Raw genomic sequence first — 27,075 nt, forward strand, 5'->3', positions numbered from 1 at the left:
GGGTGTGGGTAGGGAGACAATCTGAGGTGAGCTTGTAAGGGAGACAGAACATTGGTGTATGGTCAATGGAGAGAAGTCGGTGGCCGTGGAGGCAGGAGGTGGAGGAGCCTGCTGCTGCTGCCTGATGTAGAGATGGGGGGGACGGGGACACGGACGGACACACGAACTGTGTAGGGGGAGGCTGACCCAGGGATGGTGGGAAGAGCACACAGCAGCAAAACATCAGCAAGGTTTAGCGCCAGATGAGCTGTCTTGGTCTTTTCTCCTGTCTGGTGCCAGTGGGAGGGCAATGCTTTATCCACCTGACCCCATCCCTACACAACCGGGCAGCTTCCCTATACTCTCCCCAGGAAGCCAGTCCCTGCTTCCACTGCCTGTGCAATTCCCTCTTCTTCCTTAGTTTGACCAGCATTTCTTGAGGTTGATATCAGCCTTCCCTGCGCGCGCTGCCTGCGCCAACTGCCGCGCCGCGCTCCCGGCCGCTCGCGCTCCCTAGGGTTGGCGCTTGTGCTCGGGAGGGCCGCGCCTCGTTACCGCTGACCCCGCCCCCGCCGCGTCAGAGCTGCGCGCTCGTTAGCGGCTGACCCCTGCCTGCTGGGGGGGGGGTGGTGGTGGTGGTGGTGAGGTGCCTTCTCCCTGCCTGCGCTTTTGACTTGTCGATCCTGCCGCTTTAGGAAAGGGTTCCCCGGCGCGGTTGTCCACTCCGCGGGGCCTTCGCGGAGCCCTTCGCCTCGGTGGCTTCGCTGAAATCGCCATTTCTTGTATTGATTTCTTGTATTGCAAAATGTAGAGTTTTTACTTTTAAAGTCTGGTCTAGTGTTCAGGCGATGCGTGGTCTGGTGGGAGGAAGCAACCTGCTGTGCTCCCTGCCCTCCTTCCCCCACCTCCATTCTCTCTCTGGAAATTCTCTTCCCAGCTTGTCCTCTCTTCTTCTGGTTCCTTCACTGTCTGCAGCTGCTTGAGCTGCCCTGCGCACCTTCTGCTTTCCCCTGCAGCCGGCATGCCCCGAGAGCAAGGCGGGCCTGGCTCTGGAGGGCAGGAAGGGCAGAGTGGCAGCAGGGAGCAGCGAGACAGTGAACTTCATCTCCAGTCCAGCTTGAGTGGTTTGCACGTGATTTTGGAGATCTTTATCGTATTCACTGAGATAACAGAAGTGCACTAAAGGACAGTTGCTATGTTTGCAATCTTTTATCAAATGGAGCGCAAGAAACTATTCTAAAACTGGAGTCATATTTAGAGGTGCTTTTGGAGGTGTATTTCTAAGTGATTGACGGAGCTAATCTGGTTCATTTCCATTGTCGGACAAAAATATGTTAAATGGCTTTGATTTTAACACTTCGATACCTGTGGGCAATGTTCTTCTGTTACACTTCCTGGAATTTTGTCACGCTATCATCAGATGGTGTAATTCAGAGGTTGATATCAGAGGAGCATCTGTTCCTTTGTGCGTACCAAAGGGAACTAGTGGCCAACGAATGCAGATGTTTTAGTGACAAATACTAAAACAAAATTATGTTTGCTATTTGTAGATCAGAGGTCTGCGCGCTCTCTCTCTTCTGCCGGTACTCCGTGCGGCAGTGGAGATGACTCTGATGGTGAAATGGAGAAAGACGGTGTTATGGGCAAAGAGGAGTATGATATTGAAAAGGCATCTGATAACGCAGCACGTGCACAATACGGAAATGAGCACGGGGAGAATAAACTGCTGAGAATGGAGGAAAATCAGGAAACTTTTGCACCGGAAGAGGAAGGAATAGATGAAGCGGAAAAGGCAGAGTCGGAAGATCTAACAGTAGGGGAAGGTACTGGAATTTTTCATGAAAATATAATGCGAAGACAGCATCAAAGTCCTGCAGTTAATGGAGAACTCAGACAGACTGGGTCGGTGGAAGGTGCTGTACAGGAAGATGGGGAGAAGAATGCAAGTATCAGGAGCGATGCTGGGGAAGAAAGCCTTCTAGTGCCTTTGGAAAGCAACACGATGGAAGCGGAGGATAGCGATGAAGAGTCTGCTCAGGGTGACGGAGGAGGTGGTGAGTACAGTCCGTCTGCACAGCTGTGAGTGACTAGCGCATGCAGGTGTTGCTGTGTTTGCCTTTATGCTAAGTCATGGTCTAGCACAGGGAATGCAGCTGCTGGACTATTTTCAAGCTACAAGAATACCGTGTACTGCTGTGAGCTAAATAACCGCCCAGAATGCCACCTGGGTTTATTGTTTGTTTTCTGGTATTTCCAGTCTAAGGCTTTGGCCAGTCTTTTTTACATGAAGCCTTTTTACATGGCTCCATTTGGGTCTGCCCTGACATTTCAGACTTTAAACCAAGCTGAGACAGCTGGATGACTTCTACACCCCTTTTGCTTTTTAATGGTTCTCTTTCTTACCTCCTCTTTTGTAACTTTGTGACAGTTTTTGAAGATTGCAAACCAGTCCAGAAGGAAACAGCAAAGGCAGATGGAGACGATCGTCATGTGAATTCCGAACCTGAACCTATTGATTCCTGCGTGGGTGAGGAAGAAGAGAACATAACAAGTACAGAGCGTGATGCCAATGAAGGTGAGGTTGGCCGTCGATCCGGGGACATGGATTAGATCTTCTTCATCTGAGGTCTTGTTATAGAAATGTTTGCCCTTTCCCTTTTCTTTCTAGGCTATCAGACCCTCTCCTTGTGCTCTTTTCTTTCCTAATGTATAAAATCGGGTGATGACTGGCTGAATTCTGTGGTCATGTCTAATTAACACTTTTTGGCACTTGGAATGGTGTCGGGTAAAGAATCCAGGCCATGAAAAAACTGGCTGCCAGTCAAGAAAACAGCTGTGGAAAGCAGGACTCCAGTGAGTTTCCCTTTGCTTCCAGGCAGCGTGGGGCCTCCTTGGGAAAGGCATTGTCAAGACGGGCAGGCTGGGACTGACGGACTGGGACCGAACTGCAGCCGAACTGCAGACCTGGTCTCCGTGCTGTACCCTCTTTGTCTCCCAAACTCATCTCTCTGTTCGCAGTTGGCGTAACTGGCAGTGAGGAAATTGCAGCTTGATCTTGGTTCCCTCCACGAATGTTTCTGGTCCTTGCAACCTTAGCAGTTTATCGCTGGAGACTTGATCTGCCCGACAGAAGAGCCTTGCGTGTTAAACAGGGGGTGTTAAGGCCAGCCATCCTGCTGCAGCCATGAGCTGTAGTGAAAGTAAATGTTAAGATTCTGCTCCGCAGTAGCGACGAGTCTGAGAAGAGAAGAAAACCATAGGTTAAAACCAGCTTCAGTCTGCACTGTTGCTCTTACATTTCTTTCTTCTGTCCTCTAAGAGTCTAAGCTGGCAGGAACAGGTCATATATATTGTTTTTAAATTGCTAGTTGCGCACTGTCTTGGACTTTGGCACATTAATCCAGGGTGTTGTAAGTTTTTTTTTTTCTGGTCAGCTGGGAGCCTGTAGATCTTCTTCCTCTGTGTAGTGTAAGAACATAGCCTTTCAAGGTTTGTTGTCTTTCATCCAGAAGATGTATACAGGAGGCTGGAGGTTCCTTCTCATCTCTGGTCTGTCAGTTATTCTCTTATTTCTCAGTAATTCTTTCTCAGACGAGATTGCTTCTGCCTTGGTCTCATCAGCTGACCACAAACAACTGTCCATAGCATTTAATTTCAAAGTCCAGTAGTCTGCATATGTTGATCTTCACAAGGACCTGTATTTGTGATGCATAGACCAGGGCAGGAGAACATGTGGTTCCTGTGCAGCCTGACTTCTGTGTCAATTGTCCCTCCAAATCATAGTTGAAACATGTTTGCTTCCCAGGCAGGAGGTCTTTGGAAAGCCTGGAATCTCCTAGTTGTTAACTTCTCAGGTTTGCATGGTGCCTTGTTTTGAATACTTCAGCGCTGAAGCAGCTTCCCGGTTGCCGTTACCGTTCCTGCCCAAGGCAAGACCTCACTTTACAGGAGGGAATACTTTGTAAGCAGCAGCCAGAGTAAATGAACGCCTCTCTCTGCTGGTGAAGCAGGTGAACACGTAGAGTATAGCACGCACAACACAGCATTTGGTTTCTTTTAGACAAAGTGAACAAAGCATCTGTGTTACAGGGACTGGCAAAATCCATTACGTTAGACTCAGTCCAGTATTAGCGGCTGGACAGTTCCAGACACTGTGCTTTTGTGGAGACAGCAATATTTAGCTCTGAGTTTGGATGACAGTTTGGGATGTTTTATTTCATTTTGTACCAAAACTTCCATTAGAAGTTTCTTAAATGATGACATGTTACTGATTTTGATAGTGGGCCTGAGTGCTCCCAGGTTCAGGAGGCAGGATTTTCAGTGTGAGTGCTGTAAAAATACGACAGTGATTGATAACTCATAAGTCCATGTATCAAAGAAGAAAAATTTTAAAATACAAGGGACAGAAATCTAGTGGTAAACATAAGCAACAAACCTGGTGCAAGATGCGTCTTGGATGAAGTCATGGTTTTTCATATTGCAAAATGTAGAGTTTTCCACTGCCTGTGCAGTTCCCTCTTCTTCCTTAGTTTGACCAGCATTTCTTGTCTCGGCCATGCCGGTCTCTTCCCTTCTCTGCCTGACTTCTTACACTTGGGGATCGAGAGCTCTTGCGCTCTGTGGAATACATCCTTAAAGACCTGCCAGCTCTGTTCTGTTCCCCTGTCCCTGAGGACCGTTTCCCAGGGAGTCCTTCTGACTATCTCCTTGAAGAGCTGGAAATTTGCCCTCCTAACATTTAGGGTCCTGACTATGCTCTTCGTTATTCCCGTTTCCCTCAGTAGCATTAGTTCCACCAGCGCGTGGTCTCTGCAGCCCAGGCTGCCTCTGATGTTGACATCCCCAACGAGCTCACTCGCATTGGTGACCACCAGGTCTAGTATCGCATCCCCTCGGGTAGGGGTGCTTATTACCTGGCTTAAGAAGTTGTCCTCAATGCATTCTAGGAACCTGCTGGATTGCCTACAGCTTGCCGTGTTGCTTTTCCAGCAGATGTCCGGGTGGTTGAAGTCCCCCAGTAGGACGAGAGCCTGCGAGCGCGAAGCCTCCTGGAGTTGGAGGAAGAACGCTTTGTCTGTCAGCTCCTCTTGATCTGGCGGCCTGTAGTAGACACCAACCACTAGGTTCCCTTTGTTGCCTCTCTCTCCGATTCTTACCCATAAGCTTTCGACCTGCTCGTGGTTATTCTTCAGGGCCAGCTCTTCACTCTGTAGTGTTTTCTTGATGTAAAGGGCAACGCCCCCGCCCCTCCTTCCTTGCCTGTCCCTTGTGAACAGCCTGTAGCCATCAAGAGCTACATTTCAGTCGTGGGATTCATCCCACCAAGTTTCCGTGATGGCAATCAGGTCGTAGCTTTCCAGCAGCACGATTGCTTCCAACTCCTCCTGTTTGTTTCCCATGCTGCGTGCGTTTGTATAGAGGCATTTCATCTGAGCTGTCGGCCTCGTTACCTTCATAGCAGAGCACCCCTTTTTTCCCTTGAGGTGTTTCATGGGTATTTTCTTGTTGGCACCTGATACCTCAGGCGCCTCCAGCTCCCTTCCGCAAGACTTCCACATTGCTGCAGTGTCCCTCGCATGCTGCTGGGCAACGGGTTGAGGGCTCCTACTAGCCCCCCATCCCTCTAACCATTGTGTATCCTCCCCTAGCCTGTCGCTGGCAAGCCTGATAGGCTCCCCTTCCCCCTTCCCCTCTAGTGTAAAGCCCTGTCAATGAGCCCCGCCAGCTCCTGGGCAAAGATCCTCTTCCCCCTTTGAGAAAGCTGGCTCCCATTTGATGCCAGCAAGCTTGGTGCTGTGTATGTCATCCCGTGGCCAAAGAACCCAAAGTTGTGGCGGTGACACCAGTCACGGAGCCATGTGTTAGTAGACCGAGTCTGCCTATGTCGCTCAACGTCTCTGCCCACCACTGGAAGGAGCGATGAAAAGATAACCTGTGCTCCAGATTCCTTTACTAATCGTCCTAGGGCTTTGAATTCTTTTTTAATTACCCTCGGGCTACTTACTGCAACTTTGTCTGCACCCACGTGGAAGAGCAGCAGAGGATAATAGTGTGAGGGTCGGACCAGTCCAAGAAGTTTCCTAGCAATGTCCTTGACCCATGCTCCCGGGAGGCAACAGACTTCCCTGAGAGGAGGGTCTGCCTGGCATATCGGACCCTCTGTTCCCCTCAGCTGGGAGTCTCCTACAACTATGACTCGTCTCTTCCTCCTTGTGGAGCTGGTAGTAATACGAGAGGGAGGTCCTTCTGATCTTTGTGCCTCCTCAGCTGTGGATGGGTCAGCCCCTGCACCATCCACCGCCTTGTCCTCCACATCTAGAGCCTCATACCTATTGTGCAGAGGCACCTGTGGAGATGTGGTGGGCAAGGGAAGGGCTGGCCTCCTGCCCCGATTGCGGACCCGCTTCCACTCGCTGTTTTCCTTTACGTCCCTTCCTGCAGCCTGGTGGGGGGAGGTTACTAGTGCCCTTTGGTCCCGGGCCTTTTTTACAGGTTGTTCCTGGGTAGACTCCTGGGTTGTCAGGGCACGGCTCCACCAGTCGATCTCCTGCTCGGCCTCCCTGATGCTCCCTAGCCTATCTACCTCTTCTCTTAGCTCTGCCACCAGGCAGAGCAGATAGTCCACCTGGTCGCACCTTGTGCGGCCATTCCCTTTGCTGCTGTCCGTCTCCAGCGCTAGCTGGCGGCACTCGCTGCAGCCAGAGGCCTGGGCAGCCGCGTGCTTTCCAGGGACCTCAGTCTGGGCCGAGGCTTCCTTTCTGACCAGCAGGGAAGCAGCAGCCTGCTGACGGCGGGGTGCCATGGCCGAGCTTCCTTCCTGCAGATGAGTTTCCTCAGCTTCCCCGGGGGCTGGGGGAGGGCTCCGCCTTCCCTGCGCGCGCTGCCTGCGCCAACTGCCGCGCCGCGCTCCCGGCCGCTCGCGCTCCCTAGGGTTGGCGCTTGTGCTCGGGAGGGCCGCGCCTCGTTACCGCTGACCCCGCCCCCGCCGCGTCAGAGCTGCGCGCTCGTTAGCGGCTGACCCCTGCCTGCTGGGGGGGGGGTGGTGGTGGTGGTGGTGAGGTGCCTTCTCCCTGCCTGCGCTTTCGACTTGTCGATCCTGCCGCTTTAGGAAAGGGTTCCCCGGCGCGGTTGTCCACTCCGCGGGGCCTTCGCGGAGCCCTTCGCCTCGGTGGCTTCGCTGAAATCGCCATTTCTTGTATTGATTTCTTGTATTGCAAAATGTAGAGTTTTTACTTTTAAAGTCTGGTCTAGTGTTCAGGCGATGCGTGGTCTGGTGGGAGGAAGCAACCTGCTGTGCGCCCTGCCCTCCTTCCCCCACCTCCATTCTCTCTCTGGAAATTCTCTTCCCAGCTTGTCCTCTCTTCTTCTGGTTCCTTCACTGTCTGCAGCTGCTTGAGCTGCCCTGCGCACCTTCTGCTTTCCCCTGCAGCAGGCATGCCCCGAGAGCAAGGCGGGCCTGGCTCTGGAGGGCAGGAAGGGCAGAGTGGCAGCAGGGAGCAGCGAGACAGTGAACTTCATCTCCAGTCCAGCTTGAGTGGTTTGCACGTGATTTTGGAGATCTTTATCGTATTCACTGAGATAACAGAAGTGCACTAAAGGACAGTTGCTATGTTTGAAATCATTTATCAAATGGAGCGCAAGAAACTATTCTAAAACTGGAGTCATATTTAGAGGTGCTTTTGGAGGTGTATTTCTAAGCGATTGACGGAGCTAATCTGGTTCATTTCCATTGTCGGACAAAAATATGTTAAATGGCTTTGATTTTAACACTTCGATACCTGTGGGCAATGTTCTTCTGTTACACTTCCTGGAATTTTGTCACGCTATCATCAGATGGTGTAATTCAGAGGTTGATATCAGAGGAGCATCTGTTCCTTTGTGCGTACCAAAGGGAACTAGTGGCCAACGAATGCAGATGTTTTAGTGACAAATACTAAAACAAAATTATGTTTGCTATTTGTAGATCAGAGGTCTGCGCGCTCTCTCTCTTCTGCCGGTACTCCGTGCAGCAGTGAAGATGACTCTGATGGTGAAATGGAGAAAGACGGTGTTATGGGCAAAGAGGAGTATGATATTGAAAAGGCATCTGATAACGCAGCACGTGCACAATACGGAAATGAGCACGGGGAGAATAAACTGCTGAGAATGGAGGAAAATCAGGAAACTTTTGCACCGGAAGAGGAAGGAATAGATGAAGCGGAAAAGGCAGAGTCGGAAGATCTAACAGTAGGGGAAGGTACTGGAATTTTTCATGAAAATATAATGCGAAGACAGCATCAAAGTCCTGCAGTTAATGGAGAACTCAGACAGACTGGGTCGGTGGAAAGTGCCGTACGGGAAGATGGGGAGAAGAATGCAAGTATCAGGAGCGATGCTGGGGAAGAAAGCCTTCTAGTGCCTTTGGAAAGCAACACGATGGAAGCGGAGGATAGCGATGAAGAGTCTGCTCAGGGTGACGGAGGAGGTGGTGAGTACAGTCCGTCTGCACAGCTGTGAGTGACTAGCGCATGCAGGTGTTGCTGTGTTTGCCTTTATGCTAAGTCATGGTCTAGCACAGGGAATGCAGCTGCTGGACTATTTTCAAGCTACAAGAATACCGTGTACTGCTGTGAGCTAAATAACCGCCCAGAATGCCACCTGGGTTTATTGTTTGTTTTCTAGTGTTTCCAGTCTAAGGCTTTGGCCAGTCTTTTTTACATGAAGCCTTTTTACATGGCTCCATTTGGGTCTGCCCTGACATTTCAGACTTTAAACCAAGCTGAGACAGCTGGATGACTTCTACACCCCTTTTGCTTTTTAATGGTTCTCTTTCTTACCTCGTCTTTTGTAACTTTGTGACAGTTTTTGAAGATTGCAAACCAGTCCAGAAGGAAACAGCAAAGGCAGATGGAGATGATCGTCATGTGAATTCCGAACCTGAACCTATTGATTCCTGCGTGGGTGAGGAAGAAGAGAACATAACAAGTACAGAGCGTGATGCCAATGAAGGTGAGGTTGGCCGTCGATCCGGGGACATGGATTAGATCTTCTTCATCTGAGGTCTTGTTATAGAAGTGTTTGCCCTTTCCCTTTTCTTTCTAGGCTATCAGACCCTCTCCTTGTGCTCTTTTCTTTCCTAATGTATAAAATCGGGTGATGACTGGCTGGATTCTGTGGTCATGTCTAATTAACACTTTTTGGCACTTGGAATGGTGTCGGGTAAAGAATCCAGGCCATGAAAAAACTGGCTGCCAGTCAAGAAAACAGCTGTGGAAAGCAGGACTCCAGTGAGTTTCCCTTTGCTTCCAGGCAGCGTGGGGCCTCCTTGGGAAAGGCATTGTCAAGACGGGCAGGCTGGGACTGACGGACTGGGACCGAACTGCAGCCGAACTGCAGACCTGGTCTCCGTGCTGTACCCTCTTTGTCTCCCAAACTCATCTCTCTGTTCGCAGTTGGCGTAACTGGCAGTGAGGAAATTGCAGCTTGATCTTGGTTCCCTCCACGAATGTTTCTGGTCCTTGCGACCTTAGCAGTTTATCGCTGGAGACTTGATCTGCCCGACAGAAGAGCCTTGCGTGTTAAACAGGGGGTGTTAAGGCCAGCCATCCTGCTGCAGCCATGAGCTGTAGTGAAAGTAAATGTTAAGATTCTGCTCCGCAGTAGCGACGAGTCTGAGAAGAGAAGAAAACCATAGGTTAAAACCAGCTTCAGTCTGCACTGTTGCTCTTACATTTCTTTCTTCTGTCCACTAAGAGTCTAAGCTGGCAGGAACAGGTCATATATATTGTTTTTAAATTGCTAGTTGCGCACTGTCTTGGACTTTGGCACATTAATCCAGGGTGTTGTAAGTTTTTTTTTCTGGTCAGCTGGGAGCCTGTAGATCTTCTTCCTCTGTGTAGTGTAAGAACATAGCCTTTCAAGGTTTGTTGTCTTTCATCCAGAAGATGTATACAGGAGGCTGGAGGTTCCTTCTGGTCTGTCAGTTATTTTCTTTTTCTCAGTAATTCTTTCTCAGACGAGATTGCTTCTGCCTTGGTCTCATCAGCTGACCACAAACAACTGTCCATAGCATTTAATTTCAAAGTCCAGTAGTCTGCATATGTTGATCTTCACAAGGACCTGTATTTGTGATGCATAGACCAGGGTAGGAGAACATGTGGTTCCTGTGCAGCCTGACTTCTGTGTCAATTGTCCCTCCAAATCATAGTTGAAACATGTTTGCTTCCCAGGCAGGAGGTCTTTGGAAAGCCTGGAATCTCCTAGTTGTTAACTTCTCAGGTTCGCATGGTGCCTTGTTTTGAATACTTCAGCGCTGAAGCAGCTTCCCGGTTGCCGTTACCGTTCCTGCCCAAGGCAAGACCTCACTTTACAGGAGGGAATACTTTGTAAGCAGCAGCCAGAGTAAATGAACGCCTCTCTCTGCTGGTGAAGCAGGTGAACACGTAGAGTATAGCACGCACAACACAGCATTTGGTTTCTTTTAGACAAAGTGAACAAAGCATCTGTGTTACAGGGACTGGCAAAATCCATTACGTTAGACTCAGTCCAGTATTAGCGGCTGGACAGTTCCAGACACTGTGCTTTTGTGGAGACAGCAATATTTAGCTCTGAGTTTGGATGACAGTTTGGGATGTTTTATTTCATTTTGTACCAAAACTTCCATTAGAAGTTTCTTAAATGATGACATGTTACTGATTTTGATAGTGGGCCTGAGTGCTCCCAGGTTCAGGAGGCAGGATTTTCAGTGTGAGTGCTGTAAAAATACGACAGTGATTGGTAACTCATTAATATATGTCCATGTATAAAAGAAGAAAAATTTTAAAATACAAGGGACAGAAATCTAGTGGTAAACATAAGCAACAAACCTGGTGCAAGATGCGTCTTGGATGAAGGCATGATTTCTTATATTGCAAAATGTAGAGTTTTTACTTTTAAAGTCTGGTCTAGTGTTCAGGCGATGCGTGGTCTGGTGGGAGGAAGCAACCTGCTGTGCTCCCTGCCCTCCTTCCCCCACCTCCATTCTCTCTCTGGAAATTCTCTTCCCAGCTTGTCCTCTCTTCTTCTGGTTCCTTCACTGTCTGCAGCTGCTTGAGCTGCCCTGCGCACCTTCTGCTTTCCCCTGCAGCAGGCATGCCCCGAGAGCAAGGCGGGCCTGGCTCTGGAGGGCAGGAAGGGCAGAGTGGCAGCAGGGAGCAGCGAGACAGTGAACTTCATCTCCAGTCCAGCTTGAGTGGTTTGCACGTGATTTTGGAGATCTTTATCGTATTCACTGAGATAACAGAAGTGCACTAAAGGACAGTTGCTATGTTTGCAATCTTTTATCAAATGGAGCGCAAGAAACTATTCTAAAACTGGAGTCATATTTAGAGGTGCTTTTGGAGGTGTATTTCTAAGCGATTGACGGAGCTAATCTGGTTCATTTCCATTGTCGGACAAAAATATGTTAAATGGCTTTGATTTTAACACTTCGATACCTGTGGGCAATGTTCTTCTGTTACACTTCCTGGAATTTTGTCACGCTATCATCAGATGGTGTAATTCAGAGGTTGATATCAGAGGAGCATCTGTTCCTTTGTGCGTACCAAAGGGAACTAGTGGCCAACGAATGCAGATGTTTTAGTGACAAATACTAAAACAAAATTATGTTTGCTATTTGTAGATCAGAGGTCTGCGCGCTCTCTCTCTTCTGCCGGTACTCCGTGCAGCAGTGAAGATGACTCTGATGGTGAAATGGAGAAAGACGGTGTTATGGGCAAAGAGGAGTATGATATTGAAAAGGCATCTGATAACGCAGCACGTGCACAATACGGAAATGAGCACGGGGAGAATAAACTGCTGAGAATGGAGGAAAATCAGGAAACTTTTGCACCGGAAGAGGAAGGAATAGATGAAGCGGAAAAGGCAGAGTCGGAAGATCTAGCAGTAGGGGAAGGTACTGGAATTTTTCATGAAAATATAATGCGAAGACAGCATCAAAGTCCTGCAGTTAATGGAGAACTCAGACAGACTGGGTCGGTGGAAGGTGCTGTACAGGAAGATGGGGAGAAGAATGCAAGTATCAGGAGCGATGCTGGGGAAGAAAGCCTTCTAGTGCCTTTGGAAAGCAACACGATGGAAGCGGAGGATAGCGATGAAGAGTCTGCTCAGGGTGACGGAGGAGGTGGTGAGTACAGTCCGTCTGCACAGCTGTGAGTGACTAGCGCATGCAGGTGTTGCTGTGTTTGCCTTTATGCTAAGTCATGGTCTAGCACAGGGAATGCAGCTGCTGGACTATTTTCAAGCTACAAGAATACCGTGTACTGCTGTGAGCTAAATAACCGCCCAGAATGCCACCTGGGTTTATTGTTTGTTTTCTGGTGTTTCCAGTCTAAGGCTTTGGCCAGTCTTTTTTACATGAAGCCTTTTTACATGGCTCCATTTGGGTCTGCCCTGACATTTCAGACTTTAAACCAAGCTGAGACAGCTGGATGACTTCTACACCCCTTTTGCTTTTTAATGGTTCTCTTTCTTACCTCCTCTTTTGTAACTTTGTGACAGTTTTTGAAGATTGCAAACCAGTCCAGAAGGAAACAGCAAAGGCAGATGGAGATGATCGTCATGTGAATTCCGAACCTGAACCTATTGATTCCTGCGTGGGTGAGGAAGAAGAGAACATAACAAGTACAGAGCGTGATGCCAATGAAGGTGAGGTTGGCCGTCGATCCGGGGACATGGATTAGATCTTCTTCATCTGAGGTCTTGTTATAGAAGTGTTTGCCCTTTCCCTTTTCTTTCTAGGCTATCAGACCCTCTCCTTGTGCTCTTTTCTTTCCTAATGTATAAAATCGGGTGATGACTGGCTGAATTCTGTGGTCATGTCTAATTAACACTTTTTGGCACTTGGAATGGTGTCGGGTAAAGAATCCAGGCCATGAAAAAACTGGCTGCCAGTCAAGAAAACAGCTGTGGAAAGCAGGACTCCAGTGAGTTTCCCTTTGCTTCCAGGCAGCGTGGGGCCTCCTTGGGAAAGGCATTGTCAAGACGGGCAGGCTGGGACTGACGGACTGGGACCGAACTGCAGCCGAACTGCAGACCTGGTCTCCGTGCTGTACCCTCTTTGTCTCCCAAACTCATCTCTCTGTTCGCAGTTGGCGTAACTGGCAGTGAGGAAATTGCAGCTTGATCTTGGTTCCCTCCACGAATGTTTCTGGTCCTTGCAACCTTAGCAGTTTATCGCTGGAGACTTGATCTGCCCGACAGAAGAGCCTTGCGTGTTAAACAGGGGGTGTTAAGGCCAGCCATCCTGCTGCAGCCATGAGCTGTAGTGAAAGTAAATGTTAAGATTCTACTCCGCAGTAGCGACGAGTCTGAGAAGAGAAGAAAACCATAGGTTAAAACCAGCTTCAGTCTGCACTGTTGCTCTTACATTTCTTTCTTCTGTCCACTAAGAGTCTAAGCTGGCAGGAACAGGTCATATATATTGTTTTTAAATTGCTAGTTGCGCACTGTCTTGGACTTTGGCACATTAATCCAGGGTGTTGTAAGTTTTTTTTTCTGGTCAGCTGGGAGCCTGTAGATCTTCTTCCTCTGTGTAGTGTAAGAACATAGCCTTTCAAGGTTTGTTGTCTTTCATCCAGAAGATGTATACAGGAGGCTGGAGGTTCCTTCTGGTCTGTCAGTTATTTTCTTTTTCTCAGTAATTCTTTCTCAGACGAGATTGCTTCTGCCTTGGTCTCATCAGCTGACCACAAACAACTGTCCATAGCATTTAATTTCAAAGTCCAGTAGTCTGCATATGTTGATCTTCACAAGGACCTGTATTTGTGATGCATAGACCAGGGTAGGAGAACATGTGGTTCCTGTGCAGCCTGACTTCTGTGTCAATTGTCCCTCCAAATCATAGTTGAAACATGTTTGCTTCCCAGGCAGGAGGTCTTTGGAAAGCCTGGAATCTCCTAGTTGTTAACTTCTCAGGTTCGCATGGTGCCTTGTTTTGAATACTTCAGCGCTGAAGCAGCTTCCCGGTTGCCGTTACCGTTCCTGCCCAAGGCAAGACCTCACTTTACAGGAGGGAATACTTTGTAAGCAGCAGCCAGAGTAAATGAACGCCTCTCTCTGCTGGTGAAGCAGGTGAACACGTAGAGTATAGCACGCACAACACAGCATTTGGTTTCTTTTAGACAAAGTGAACAAAGCATCTGTGTTACAGGGACTGGCAAAATCCATTACGTTAGACTCAGTCCAGTATTAGCGGCTGGACAGTTCCAGACACTGTGCTTTTGTGGAGACAGCAATATTTAGCTCTGAGTTTGGATGACAGTTTGGGATGTTTTATTTCATTTTGTACCAAAACTTCCATTAGAAGTTTCTTAAATGATGACATGTTACTGATTTTGATAGTGGGCCTGAGTGCTCCCAGGTTCAGGAGGCAGGATTTTCAGTGTGAGTGCTGTAAAAATACGACAGTGATTGGTAACTCATTAATATATGTCCATGTATAAAAGAAGAAAAATTTTAAAATACAAGGGACAGAAATCTAGTGGTAAACATAAGCAACAAACCTGGTGCAAGATGCGTCTTGGATGAAGGCATGATTTCTTATATTGCAAAATGTAGAGTTTTTACTTTTAAAGTCTGGTCTAGTGTTCAGGCGATGCGTGGTCTGGTGGGAGGAAGCAACCTGCTGTGCTCCCTGCCCTCCTTCCCCCACCTCCATTCTCTCTCTGGAAATTCTCTTCCCAGCTTGTCCTCTCTTCTTCTGGTTCCTTCACTGTCTGCAGCTGCTTGAGCTGCCCTGCGCACCTTCTGCTTTCCCCTGCAGCAGGCATGCCCCGAGAGCAAGGCGGGCCTGGCTCTGGAGGGCAGGAAGGGCAGAGTGGCAGCAGGGAGCAGCGAGACAGTGAACTTCATCTCCAGTCCAGCTTGAGTGGTTTGCACGTGATTTTGGAGATCTTTATCGTATTCACTGAGATAACAGAAGTGCACTAAAGGACAGTTGCTATGTTTGCAATCTTTTATCAAATGGAGCGCAAGAAACTATTCTAAAACTGGAGTCATATTTAGAGGTGCTTTTGGAGGTGTATTTCTAAGCGATTGACGGAGCTAATCTGGTTCATTTCCATTGTCGGACAAAAATATGTTAAATGGCTTTGATTTTAACACTTCGATACCTGTGGGCAATGTTCTTCTGTTACACTTCCTGGAATTTTGTCACGCTATCATCAGATGGTGTAATTCAGAGGTTGATATCAGAGGAGCATCTGTTCCTTTGTGCGTACCAAAGGGAACTAGTGGCCAACGAATGCAGATGTTTTAGTGACAAATACTAAAACAAAATTATGTTTGCTATTTGTAGATCAGAGGTCTGCGCGCTCTCTCTCTTCTGCCGGTACTCCGTGCAGCAGTGAAGATGACTCTGATGGTGAAATGGAGAAAGATGGTGTTATGGGCAAAGAGGAGTATGATATTGAAAAGGCATCTGATAACGCAGCACGTGCACAATACGGAAATGAGCACGGGGAGAATAAACTGCTGAGAATGGAGGAAAATCAGGAAACTTTTGCACCGGAAGAGGAAGGAATAGATGAAGCGGAAAAGGCAGAGTCGGAAGATCTAGCAGTAGGGGAAGGTACTGGAATTTTTCATGAAAATATAATGCGAAGACAGCATCAAAGTCCTGCAGTTAATGGAGAACTCAGACAGACTGGGTCGGTGGAAGGTGCTGTACAGGAAGATGGGGAGAAGAATGCAAGTATCAGGAGCGATGCTGGGGAAGAAAGCCTTCTAGTGCCTTTGGAAAGCAACACGATGGAAGCGGAGGATAGCGATGAAGAGTCTGCTCAGGGTGACGGAGGAGGTGGTGAGTACAGTCCGTCTGCACAGCTGTGAGTGACTAGCGCATGCAGGTGTTGCTGTGTTTGCCTTTATGCTAAGTCATGGTCTAGCACAGGGAATGCAGCTGCTGGACTATTTTCAAGCTACAAGAATACCGTGTACTGCTGTGAGCTAAATAACCGCCCAGAATGCCACCTGGGTTTATTGTTTGTTTTCTGGTGTTTCCAGTCTAAGGCTTTGGCCAGTCTTTTTTACATGAAGCCTTTTTACATGGCTCCATTTGGGTCTGCCCTGACATTTCAGACTTTAAACCAAGCTGAGACAGCTGGATGACTTCTACACCCCTTTTGCTTTTTAATGGTTCTCTTTCTTACCTCCTCTTTTGTAACTTTGTGACAGTTTTTGAAGATTGCAAACCAGTCCAGAAGGAAACAGCAAAGGCAGATGGAGATGATCGTCATGTGAATTCCGAACCTGAACCTATTGATTCCTGCGTGGGTGAGGAAGAAGAGAACATAACAAGTACAGAGCGTGATGCCAATGAAGGTGAGGTTGGCCGTCGATCCGGGGACATGGATTAGATCTTCTTCATCTGAGGTCTTGTTATAGAAGTGTTTGCCCTTTCCCTTTTCTTTCTAGGCTATCAGACCCTCTCCTTGTGCTCTTTTCTTTCCTAATGTATAAAATCGGGTGATGACTGGCTGAATTCTGTGGTCATGTCTAATTAACACTTTTTGGCACTTGGAATGGTGTCGGGTAAAGAATCCAGGCCATGAAAAAACTGGCTGCCAGTCAAGAAAACAGCTGTGGAAAGCAGGACTCCAGTGAGTTTCCCTTTGCTTCCAGGCAGCGTGGGGCCTCCTTGGGAAAGGCATTGTCAAGACGGGCAGGCTGGGACTGACGGACTGGGACCGAACTGCAGCCGAACTGCAGACCTGGTCTCCGTGCTGTACCCTCTTTGTCTCCCAAACTCATCTCTCTGTTCGCAGTTGGCGTAACTGGCAGTGAGGAAATTGCAGCTTGATCTTGGTTCCCTCCACGAATGTTTCTGGTCCTTGCAACCTTAGCAGTTTATCGCTGGAGACTTGATCTGCCCGACAGAAGAGCCTTGCGTGTTAAACAGGGGGTGTTAAGGCCAGCCATCCTGCTGCAGCCATGAGCTGTAGTGAAAGTAAATGTTAAGATTCTACTCCGCAGTAGCGACGAGTCTGAGAAGAGAAGAAAACCATAGGTTAAAACCAGCTTCAGTCTGCACTGTTGCTCTTACATTTCTTTCTTCTGTCCACTAAGAGTCTAAGCTGGCAGGAACAGGTCATATATATTGTTTTTAAATTGCTAGTTGCGCACTGTCTTGGACTTTGGCACATTAATCCAGGGTGTTGTAAGTTTTTTTTTCTGGTCAGCTGGGAGCCTGTAGATCTTCTTCCTCTGTGTAGTGTAAGAACATAGCCTTTCAAGGTTTGTTGTCTTTCATCCAGAAGATGTATACAGGAGGCTGGAGGTTCCTTCTGGTCTGTCAGTTATTTTCTTTTTCTCAGTAATTCTTTCTCAGACGAGATTGCTTCTGCCTTGGTCTCATCAGCTGACCACAAACAACTGTCCATAGCATTTAATTTCAAAGTCCAGTAGTCTGCATATGTTGATCTTCACAAGGACCTGTATTTGTGATGCATAGACCAGGGTAGGAGAACATGTGGTTCCTGTGCAGCCTGACTTCTGTGTCAATTGTCCCTCCAAATCATAGTTGAAACATGTTTGCTTCCCAGGCAGGAGGTCTTTGGAAAGCCTGGAATCTCCTAGTTGTTAACTTCTCAGGTTCGCATGGTGCCTTGTTTTGAATACTTCAGCGCTGAAGCAGCTTCCCGGTTGCCGTTACCGTTCCTGCCCAAGGCAAGACCTCACTTTACAGGAGGGAATACTTTGTAAGCAGCAGCCAGAGTAAATGAACGCCTCTCTCTGCTGGTGAAGCAGGTGAACACGTAGAGTATAGCACGCACAACACAGCATTTGGTTTCTTTTAGACAAAGTGAACAAAGCATCTGTGTTACAGGGACTGGCAAAATCCATTACGTTAGACTCAGTCCAGTATTAGCGGCTGGACAGTTCCAGACACTGTGCTTTTGTGGAGACAGCAATATTTAGCTCTGAGTTTGGATGACAGTTTGGGATGTTTTATTTCATTTTGTACCAAAACTTCCATTAGAAGTTTCTTAAATGATGACATGTTACTGATTTTGATAGTGGGCCTGAGTGCTCCCAGGTTCAGGAGGCAGGATTTTCAGTGTGAGTGCTGTAAAAATACGACAGTGATTGGTAACTCATTAATATATGTCCATGTATAAAAGAAGAAAAATTTTAAAATACAAGGGACAGAAATCTAGTGGTAAACATAAGCAACAAACCTGGTGCAAGATGCGTCTTGGATGAAGGCATGATTTCTTATATTGCAAAATGTAGAGTTTTTACTTTTAAAGTCTGGTCTAGTGTTCAGGCGATGCGTGGTCTGGTGGGAGGAAGCAACCTGCTGTGCTCCCTGCCCTCCTTCCCCCACCTCCATTCTCTCTCTGGAAATTCTCTTCCCAGCTTGTCCTCTCTTCTTCTGGTTCCTTCACTGTCTGCAGCTGCTTGAGCTGCCCTGCGCACCTTCTGCTTTCCCCTGCAGCAGGCATGCCCCGAGAGCAAGGCGGGCCTGGCTCTGGAGGGCAGGAAGGGCAGAGTGGCAGCAGGGAGCAGCGAGACAGTGAACTTCATCTCCAGTCCAGCTTGAGTGGTTTGCACGTGATTTTGGAGATCTTTATCGTATTCACTGAGATAACAGAAGTGCACTAAAGGACAGTTGCTATGTTTGCAATCTTTTATCAAATGGAGCGCAAGAAACTATTCTAAAACTGGAGTCATATTTAGAGGTGCTTTTGGAGGTGTATTTCTAAGCGATTGACGGAGCTAATCTGGTTCATTTCCATTGTCGGACAAAAATATGTTAAATGGCTTTGATTTTAACACTTCGATACCTGTGGGCAATGTTCTTCTGTTACACTTCCTGGAATTTTGTCACGCTATCATCAGATGGTGTAATTCAGAGGTTGATATCAGAGGAGCATCTGTTCCTTTGTGCGTACCAAAGGGAACTAGTGGCCAACGAATGCAGATGTTTTAGTGACAAATACTAAAACAAAATTATGTTTGCTATTTGTAGATCAGAGGTCTGCGCGCTCTCTCTCTTCTGCCGGTACTCCGTGCAGCAGTGAAGATGACTCTGATGGTGAAATGGAGAAAGACGGTGTTATGGGCAAAGAGGAGTATGATATTGAAAAGGCATCTGATAACGCAGCACGTGCACAATACGGAAATGAGCACGGGGAGAATAAACTGCTGAGAATGGAGGAAAATCAGGAAACTTTTGCACCGGAAGAGGAAGGAATAGATGAAGCGGAAAAGGCAGAGTCGGAAGATCTAACAGTAGGGGAAGGTACTGGAATTTTTCATGAAAATATAATGCGAAGACAGCATCAAAGTCCTGCAGTTAATGGAGAACTCAGACAGACTGGGTCGGTGGAAGGTGCCGTACAGGAAGATGGGGAGAAGAATGCAAGTATCAGGAGCGATGCTGGGGAAGAAAGCCTTCTAGTGCCTTTGGAAAGCAACACGATGGAAGCGGAGGATAGCGATGAAGAGTCTGCTCAGGGTGACGGAGGAGGTGGTGAGTACAGTCCGTCTGCACAGCTGTGAGTGACTAGCGCATGCAGGTGTTGCTGTGTTTGCCTTTATGCTAAGTCATGGTCTAGCACAGGGAATGCAGCTGCTGGACTATTTTCAAGCTACAAGAATACCGTGTACTGCTGTGAGCTAAATAACCGCCCAGAATGCCACCTGGGTTTATTGTTTGTTTTCTGGTGTTTCCAGTCTAAGGCTTTGGCCAGTCTTTTTTACATGAAGCCTTTTTACATGGCTCCATTTGGGTCTGCCCTGACATTTCAGACTTTAAACCAAGCTGAGACAGCTGGATGACTTCTACACCCCTTTTGCTTTTTAATGGTTCTCTTTCTTACCTCCTCTTTTGTAACTTTGTGACAGTTTTTGAAGATTGCAAACCAGTCCAGAAGGAAACAGCAAAGGCAGATGGAGATGATCGTCATGTGAATTCCGAACCTGAACCTATTGATTCCTGCGTGGGTGAGGAACAAGAGAACATAACAAGTACAGAGCGTGATGCCAATGAAGGTGAGGTTGGCCGTCGATCCGGGGACATGGATTAGATCTTCTTCATCTGAGGTCTTGTTATAGAAGTGTTTGCCCTTTCCCTTTTCTTTCTAGGCTATCAGACCCTCTCCTTGTGCTCTTTTCTTTCCTAATGTATAAAATCGGGTGATGACTGGCTGAATTCTGTGGTCATGTCTAATTAACACTTTTTGGCACTTGGAATGGTGTCGGGTAAAGAATCCAGGCCATGAAAAAACTGGCTGCCAGTCAAGAAAACAGCTGTGGAAAGCAGGACTCCAGTGAGTTTCCCTTTGCTTCCAGGCAGCGTGGGGCCTCCTTGGGAAAGGCATTGTCAAGACGGGCAGGCTGGGACTGACGGACTGGGACCGAACTGCAGCCGAACTGCAGACCTGGTCTCCGTGCTGTACCCTCTTTGTCTCCCAAACTCATCTCTCTGTTCGCAGTTGGCGTAACTGGCAGTGAGGAAATTGCAGCTTGATCTTGGTTCCCTCCACGAATGTTTCTGGTCCTTGCAACCTTAGCAGTTTATCGCTGGAGACTTGATCTGCCCGACAGAAGAGCCTTGCGTGTTAAACAGGGGGTGTTAAGGCCAGCCATCCTGCTGCAGCCATGAGCTGTAGTGAAAGTAAATGTTAAGATTCTGCTCCGCAGTAGCGACGAGTCTGAGAAGAGAAGAAAACCATAGGTTAAAACCAGCTTCAGTCTGCACTGTTGCTCTTACATTTCTTTCTTCTGTCCACTAAGAGTCTAAGCTGGCAGGAACAGGTCATATATATTGTTTTTAAATTGCTAGTTGCGCACTGTCTTGGACTTTGGCACATTAATCCAGGGTGTTGTAAGTTTTTTTTTCTGGTCAGCTGGGAGCCTGTAGATCTTCTTCCTCTGTGTAGTGTAAGAACATAGCCTTTCAAGGTTTGTTGTCTTTCATCCAGAAGATGTATACAGGAGGCTGGAGGTTCCTTCTGGTCTGTCAGTTATTTTCTTTTTCTCAGTAATTCTTTCTCAGACGAGATTGCTTCTGCCTTGGTCTCATCAGCTGACCACAAACAACTGTCCATAGCATTTAATTTCAAAGTCCAGTAGTCTGCATATGTTGATCTTCACAAGGACCTGTATTTGTGATGCATAGACCAGGGTAGGAGAACATGTGGTTCCTGTGCAGCCTGACTTCTGTGTCAATTGTCCCTCCAAATCATAGTTGAAACATGTTTGCTTCCCAGGCAGGAGGTCTTTGGAAAGCCTGGAATCTCCTAGTTGTTAACTTCTCAGGTTCGCATGGTGCCTTGTTTTGAATACTTCAGCGCTGAAGCAGCTTCCCGGTTGCCGTTACCGTTCCTGCCCAAGGCAAGACCTCACTTTACAGGAGGGAATACTTTGTAAGCAGCAGCCAGAGTAAATGAACGCCTCTCTCTGCTGGTGAAGCAGGTGAACACGTAGAGTATAGCACGCACAACACAGCATTTGGTTTCTTTTAGACAAAGTGAACAAAGCATCTGTGTTACAGGGACTGGCAAAATCCATTACGTTAGACTCAGTCCAGTATTAGCGGCTGGACAGTTCCAGACACTGTGCTTTTGTGGAGACAGCAATATTTAGCTCTGAGTTTGGATGACAGTTTGGGATGTTTTATTTCATTTTGTACCAAAACTTCCATTAGAAGTTTCTTAAATGATGACATGTTACTGATTTTGATAGTGGGCCTGAGTGCTCCCAGGTTCAGGAGGCAGGATTTTCAGTGTGAGTGCTGTAAAAATACGACAGTGATTGGTAACTCATTAATATATGTCCATGTATAAAAGAAGAAAAATTTTAAAATACAAGGGACAGAAATCTAGTGGTAAACATAAGCAACAAACCTGGTGCAAGATGCGTCTTGGATGAAGGCATGATTTCTTATATTGCAAAATGTAGAGTTTTTACTTTTAAAGTCTGGTCTAGTGTTCAGGCGATGCGTGGTCTGGTGGGAGGAAGCAACCTGCTGTGCTCCCTGCCCTCCTTCCCCCACCTCCATTCTCTCTCTGGAAATTCTCTTCCCAGCTTGTCCTCTCTTCTTCTGGTTCCTTCACTGTCTGCAGCTGCTTGAGCTGCCCTGCGCACCTTCTGCTTTCCCCTGCAGCAGGCATGCCCCGAGAGCAAGGCGGGCCTGGCTCTGGAGGGCAGGAAGGGCAGAGTGGCAGCAGGGAGCAGCGAGACAGTGAACTTCATCTCCAGTCCAGCTTGAGTGGTTTGCACGTGATTTTGGAGATCTTTATCGTATTCACTGAGATAACAGAAGTGCACTAAAGGACAGTTGCTATGTTTGCAATCTTTTATCAAATGGAGCGCAAGAAACTATTCTAAAACTGGAGTCATATTTAGAGGTGCTTTTGGAGGTGTATTTCTAAGCGATTGACGGAGCTAATCTGGTTCATTTCCATTGTCGGACAAAAATATGTTAAATGGCTTTGATTTTAACACTTCGATACCTGTGGGCAATGTTCTTCTGTTACACTTCCTGGAATTTTGTCACGCTATCATCAGATGGTGTAATTCAGAGGTTGATATCAGAGGAGCATCTGTTCCTTTGTGCGTACCAAAGGGAACTAGTGGCCAACGAATGCAGATGTTTTAGTGACAAATACTAAAACAAAATTATGTTTGCTATTTGTAGATCAGAGGTCTGCGCGCTCTCTCTCTTCTGCCGGTACTCCGTGCAGCAGTGAAGATGACTCTGATGGTGAAATGGAGAAAGACGGTGTTATGGGCAAAGAGGAGTATGATATTGAAAAGGCATCTGATAACGCAGCACGTGCACAATACGGAAATGAGCACGGGGAGAATAAACTGCTGAGAATGGAGGAAAATCAGGAAACTTTTGCACCGGAAGAGGAAGGAATAGATGAAGCGGAAAAGGCAGAGTCGGAAGATCTAACAGTAGGGGAAGGTACTGGAATTTTTCATGAAAATATAATGCGAAGACAGCATCAAAGTCCTGCAGTTAATGGAGAACTCAGACAGACTGGGTCGGTGGAAGGTGCCGTACGGGAAGATGGGGAGAAGAATGCAAGTATCAGGAGCGATGCTGGGGAAGAAAGCCTTCTAGTGCCTTTGGAAAGCAACACGATGGAAGCGGAGGATAGCGATGAAGAGTCTGCTCAGGGTGACGGAGGAGGTGGTGAGTACAGTCCGTCTGCACAGCTGTGAGTGACTAGCGCATGCAGGTGTTGCTGTGTTTGCCTTTATGCTAAGTCATGGTCTAGCACAGGGAATGCAGCTGCTGGACTATTTTCAAGCTACAAGAATACCGTGTACTGCTGTGAGCTAAATAACCGCCCAGAATGCCACCTGGGTTTATTGTTTGTTTTCTGGTGTTTCCAGTCTAAGGCTTTGGCCAGTCTTTTTTACATGAAGCCTTTTTACATGGCTCCATTTGGGTCTGCCCTGACATTTCAGACTTTAAACCAAGCTGAGACAGCTGGATGACTTCTACACCCCTTTTGCTTTTTAATGGTTCTCTTTCTTACCTCCTCTTTTGTAACTTTGTGACAGTTTTTGAAGATTGCAAACCAGTCCAGAAGGAAACAGCAAAGGCAGATGGAGATGATCGTCATGTGAATTCCGAACCTGAACCTATTGATTCCTGCGTGGGTGAGGAACAAGAGAACATAACAAGTACAGAGCGTGATGCCAATGAAGGTGAGGTTGGCCGTCGATCCGGGGACATGGATTAGATCTTCTTCATCTGAGGTCTTGTTATAGAAGTGTTTGCCCTTTCCCTTTTCTTTCTAGGCTATCAGACCCTCTCCTTGTGCTCTTTTCTTTCCTAATGTATAAAATCGGGTGATGACTGGCTGAATTCTGTGGTCATGTCTAATTAACACTTTTTGGCACTTGGAATGGTGTCGGGTAAAGAATCCAGGCCATGAAAAAACTGGCTGCCAGTCAAGAAAACAGCTGTGGAAAGCAGGACTCCAGTGAGTTTCCCTTTGCTTCCAGGCAGCGTGGGGCCTCCTTGGGAAAGGCATTGTCAAGACGGGCAGGCTGGGACTGACGGACTGGGACCGAACTGCAGCCGAACTGCAGACCTGGTCTCCGTGCTGTACCCTCTTTGTCTCCCAAACTCATCTCTCTGTTCGCAGTTGGCGTAACTGGCAGTGAGGAAATTGCAGCTTGATCTTGGTTCCCTCCACGAATGTTTCTGGTCCTTGCAACCTTAGCAGTTTATCGCTGGAGACTTGATCTGCCCGACAGAAGAGCCTTGCGTGTTAAACAGGGGGTGTTAAGGCCAGCCATCCTGCTGCAGCCATGAGCTGTAGTGAAAGTAAATGTTAAGATTCTGCTCCGCAGTAGCGACGAGTCTGAGAAGAGAAGAAAACCATAGGTTAAAACCAGCTTCAGTCTGCACTGTTGCTCTTACATTTCTTTCTTCTGTCCACTAAGAGTCTAAGCTGGCAGGAACAGGTCATATATATTGTTTTTAAATTGCTAGTTGCGCACTGTCTTGGACTTTGGCACATTAATCCAGGGTGTTGTAAGTTTTTTTTTCTGGTCAGCTGGGAGCCTGTAGATCTTCTTCCTCTGTGTAGTGTAAGAACATAGCCTTTCAAGGTTTGTTGTCTTTCATCCAGAAGATGTATACAGGAGGCTGGAGGTTCCTTCTGGTCTGTCAGTTATTTTCTTTTTCTCAGTAATTCTTTCTCAGACGAGATTGCTTCTGCCTTGGTCTCATCAGCTGACCACAAACAACTGTCCATAGCATTTAATTTCAAAGTCCAGTAGTCTGCATATGTTGATCTTCACAAGGACCTGTATTTGTGATGCATAGACCAGGGTAGGAGAACATGTGGTTCCTGTGCAGCCTGACTTCTGTGTCAATTGTCCCTCCAAATCATAGTTGAAACATGTTTGCTTCCCAGGCAGGAGGTCTTTGGAAAGCCTGGAATCTCCTAGTTGTTAACTTCTCAGGTTCGCATGGTGCCTTGTTTTGAATACTTCAGCGCTGAAGCAGCTTCCCGGTTGCCGTTACCGTTCCTGCCCAAGGCAAGACCTCACTTTACAGGAGGGAATACTTTGTAAGCAGCAGCCAGAGTAAATGAACGCCTCTCTCTGCTGGTGAAGCAGGTGAACACGTAGAGTATAGCACGCACAACACAGCATTTGGTTTCTTTTAGACAAAGTGAACAAAGCATCTGTGTTACAGGGACTGGCAAAATCCATTACGTTAGACTCAGTCCAGTATTAGTGGCTGGACAGTTCCAGACACTGTGCTTTTGTGGAGACAGCAATATTTAGCTCTGAGTTTGGATGACAGTTTGGGATGTTTTATTTCATTTTGTACCAAAACTTCCATTAGAAGTTTCTTAAATGATGACATGTTACTGATTTTGATAGTGGGCCTGAGTGCTCCCAGGTTCAGGAGGCAGGATTTTCAGTGTGAGTGCTGTAAAAATACGACAGTGATTGGTAACTCATTAATATATGTCCATGTATAAAAGAAGAAAAATTTTAAAATACAAGGGACAGAAATCTAGTGGTAAACATAAGCAACAAACCTGGTGCAAGATGCGTCTTGGATGAAGGCATGATTTCTTATATTGCAAAATGTAGAGTTTTTACTTTTAAAGTCTGGTCTAGTGTTCAGGCGATGCGTGGTCTGGTGGGAGGAAGCAACCTGCTGTGCTCCCTGCCCTCCTTCCCCCACCTCCATTCTCTCTCTGGAAATTCTCTTCCCAGCTTGTCCTCTCTTCTTCTGGTTCCTTCACTGTCTGCAGCTGCTTGAGCTGCCCTGCGCACCTTCTGCTTTCCCCTGCAGCCGGCATGCCCCGAGAGCAAGGCGGGCCTGGCTCTGGAGGGCAGGAAGGGCAGAGTGGCAGCAGGGAGCAGCGAGACAGTGAACTTCATCTCCAGTCCAGCTTGAGTGGTTTGCACGTGATTTTGGAGATCTTTATCGTATTCACTGAGATAACAGAAGTGCACTAAAGGACAGTTGCTATGTTTGCAATCTTTTATCAAATGGAGCGCAAGAAACTATTCTAAAACTGGAGTCATATTTAGAGGTGCTTTTGGAGGTGTATTTCTAAGCGATTGACGGAGCTAATCTGGTTCATTTCCGTTGTCGGACAAAAATATGTTAAATGGCTTTGATTTTAACACTTCGATACCTGTGGGCAATGTTCTTCTGTTACACTTCCTGGAATTTTGTCACGCTATCATCAGATGGTGTAATTCAGAGGTTGATATCAGAGGAGCATCTGTTCCTTTGTGCGTACCAAAGGGAACTAGTGGCCAACGAATGCAGATGTTTTAGTGACAAATACTAAAACAAAATTATGTTTGCTATTTGTAGATCAGAGGTCTGCGCGCTCTCTCTCTTCTGCCGGTACTCCGTGCAGCAGTGAAGATGACTCTGATGGTGAAATGGAGAAAGACGGTGTTATGGGCAAAGAGGAGTATGATATTGAAAAGGCATCTGATAACGCAGCACGTGCACAATACGGAAATGAGCACGGGGAGAATAAACTGCTGAGAATGGAGGAAAATCAGGAAACTTTTGCACCGGAAGAGGAAGGAATAGATGAAGCGGAAAAGGCAGAGTCGGAAGATCTAACAGTAGGGGAAGGTACTGGAATTTTTCATGAAAATATAATGCGAAGACAGCATCAAAGTCCTGCAGTTAATGGAGAACTCAGACAGACTGGGTCGGTGGAAGGTGCTGTACAGGAAGATGGGGAGAAGAATGCAAGTATCAGGAGCGATGCTGGGGAAGAAAGCCTTCTAGTGCCTTTGGAAAGCAACACGATGGAAGCGGAGGATAGCGATGAAGAGTCTGCTCAGGGTGACGGAGGAGGTGGTGAGTACAGTCCGTCTGCACAGCTGTGAGTGACTAGCGCATGCAGGTGTTGCTGTGTTTGCCTTTATGCTAAGTCATGGTCTAGCACAGGGAATGCAGCTGCTGGACTATTTTCAAGCTACAAGAATACCGTGTACTGCTGTGAGCTAAATAACCGCCCAGAATGCCACCTGGGTTTATTGTTTGTTTTCTGGTGTTTCCAGTCTAAGGCTTTGGCCAGTCTTTTTTACATGAAGCCTTTTTACATGGCTCCA

The 27,075-nt window shown here is 47.3% G+C and overlaps 1 protein-coding gene across 3 annotated transcripts in view; it reads left to right on the forward strand.

Annotated features, from left to right (window-relative positions):
* Positions 1 to 27,075, forward strand: part of ERICH3 (glutamate rich 3) — a 53,182-nt gene that overhangs the window by 19,263 nt on the left and 6,844 nt on the right. For all 3 annotated transcript variants that reach the window (XR_012764358.1, XM_075424216.1, XM_075424217.1), the window contains exons 12-24: positions 1,530 to 2,033; positions 2,408 to 2,554; positions 7,943 to 8,446; positions 8,821 to 8,967; positions 11,618 to 12,121; positions 12,496 to 12,642; positions 15,293 to 15,796; positions 16,171 to 16,317; positions 18,968 to 19,471; positions 19,846 to 19,992; positions 22,643 to 23,146; positions 23,521 to 23,667; positions 26,318 to 26,821. Coding sequence is in view for 2 of the 3 variants with exons in the window: in XM_075424216.1 (XP_075280331.1) it covers positions 1,530 to 2,033; positions 2,408 to 2,554; positions 7,943 to 8,446; positions 8,821 to 8,967; positions 11,618 to 12,121; positions 12,496 to 12,642; positions 15,293 to 15,796; positions 16,171 to 16,317; positions 18,968 to 19,471; positions 19,846 to 19,992; positions 22,643 to 23,146; positions 23,521 to 23,667; positions 26,318 to 26,821 (4,410 nt within the window). In the remaining variant the exon portion in view is untranslated. The remainder of the gene's footprint in view (positions 1 to 1,529; positions 2,034 to 2,407; positions 2,555 to 7,942; positions 8,447 to 8,820; positions 8,968 to 11,617; positions 12,122 to 12,495; positions 12,643 to 15,292; positions 15,797 to 16,170; positions 16,318 to 18,967; positions 19,472 to 19,845; positions 19,993 to 22,642; positions 23,147 to 23,520; positions 23,668 to 26,317; positions 26,822 to 27,075) is intronic.

Source organism: Opisthocomus hoazin, chromosome 6, assembly GCF_030867145.1.
Source record: "Opisthocomus hoazin isolate bOpiHoa1 chromosome 6, bOpiHoa1.hap1, whole genome shotgun sequence".
NCBI lineage: Eukaryota > Metazoa > Chordata > Aves > Opisthocomiformes > Opisthocomidae > Opisthocomus > Opisthocomus hoazin.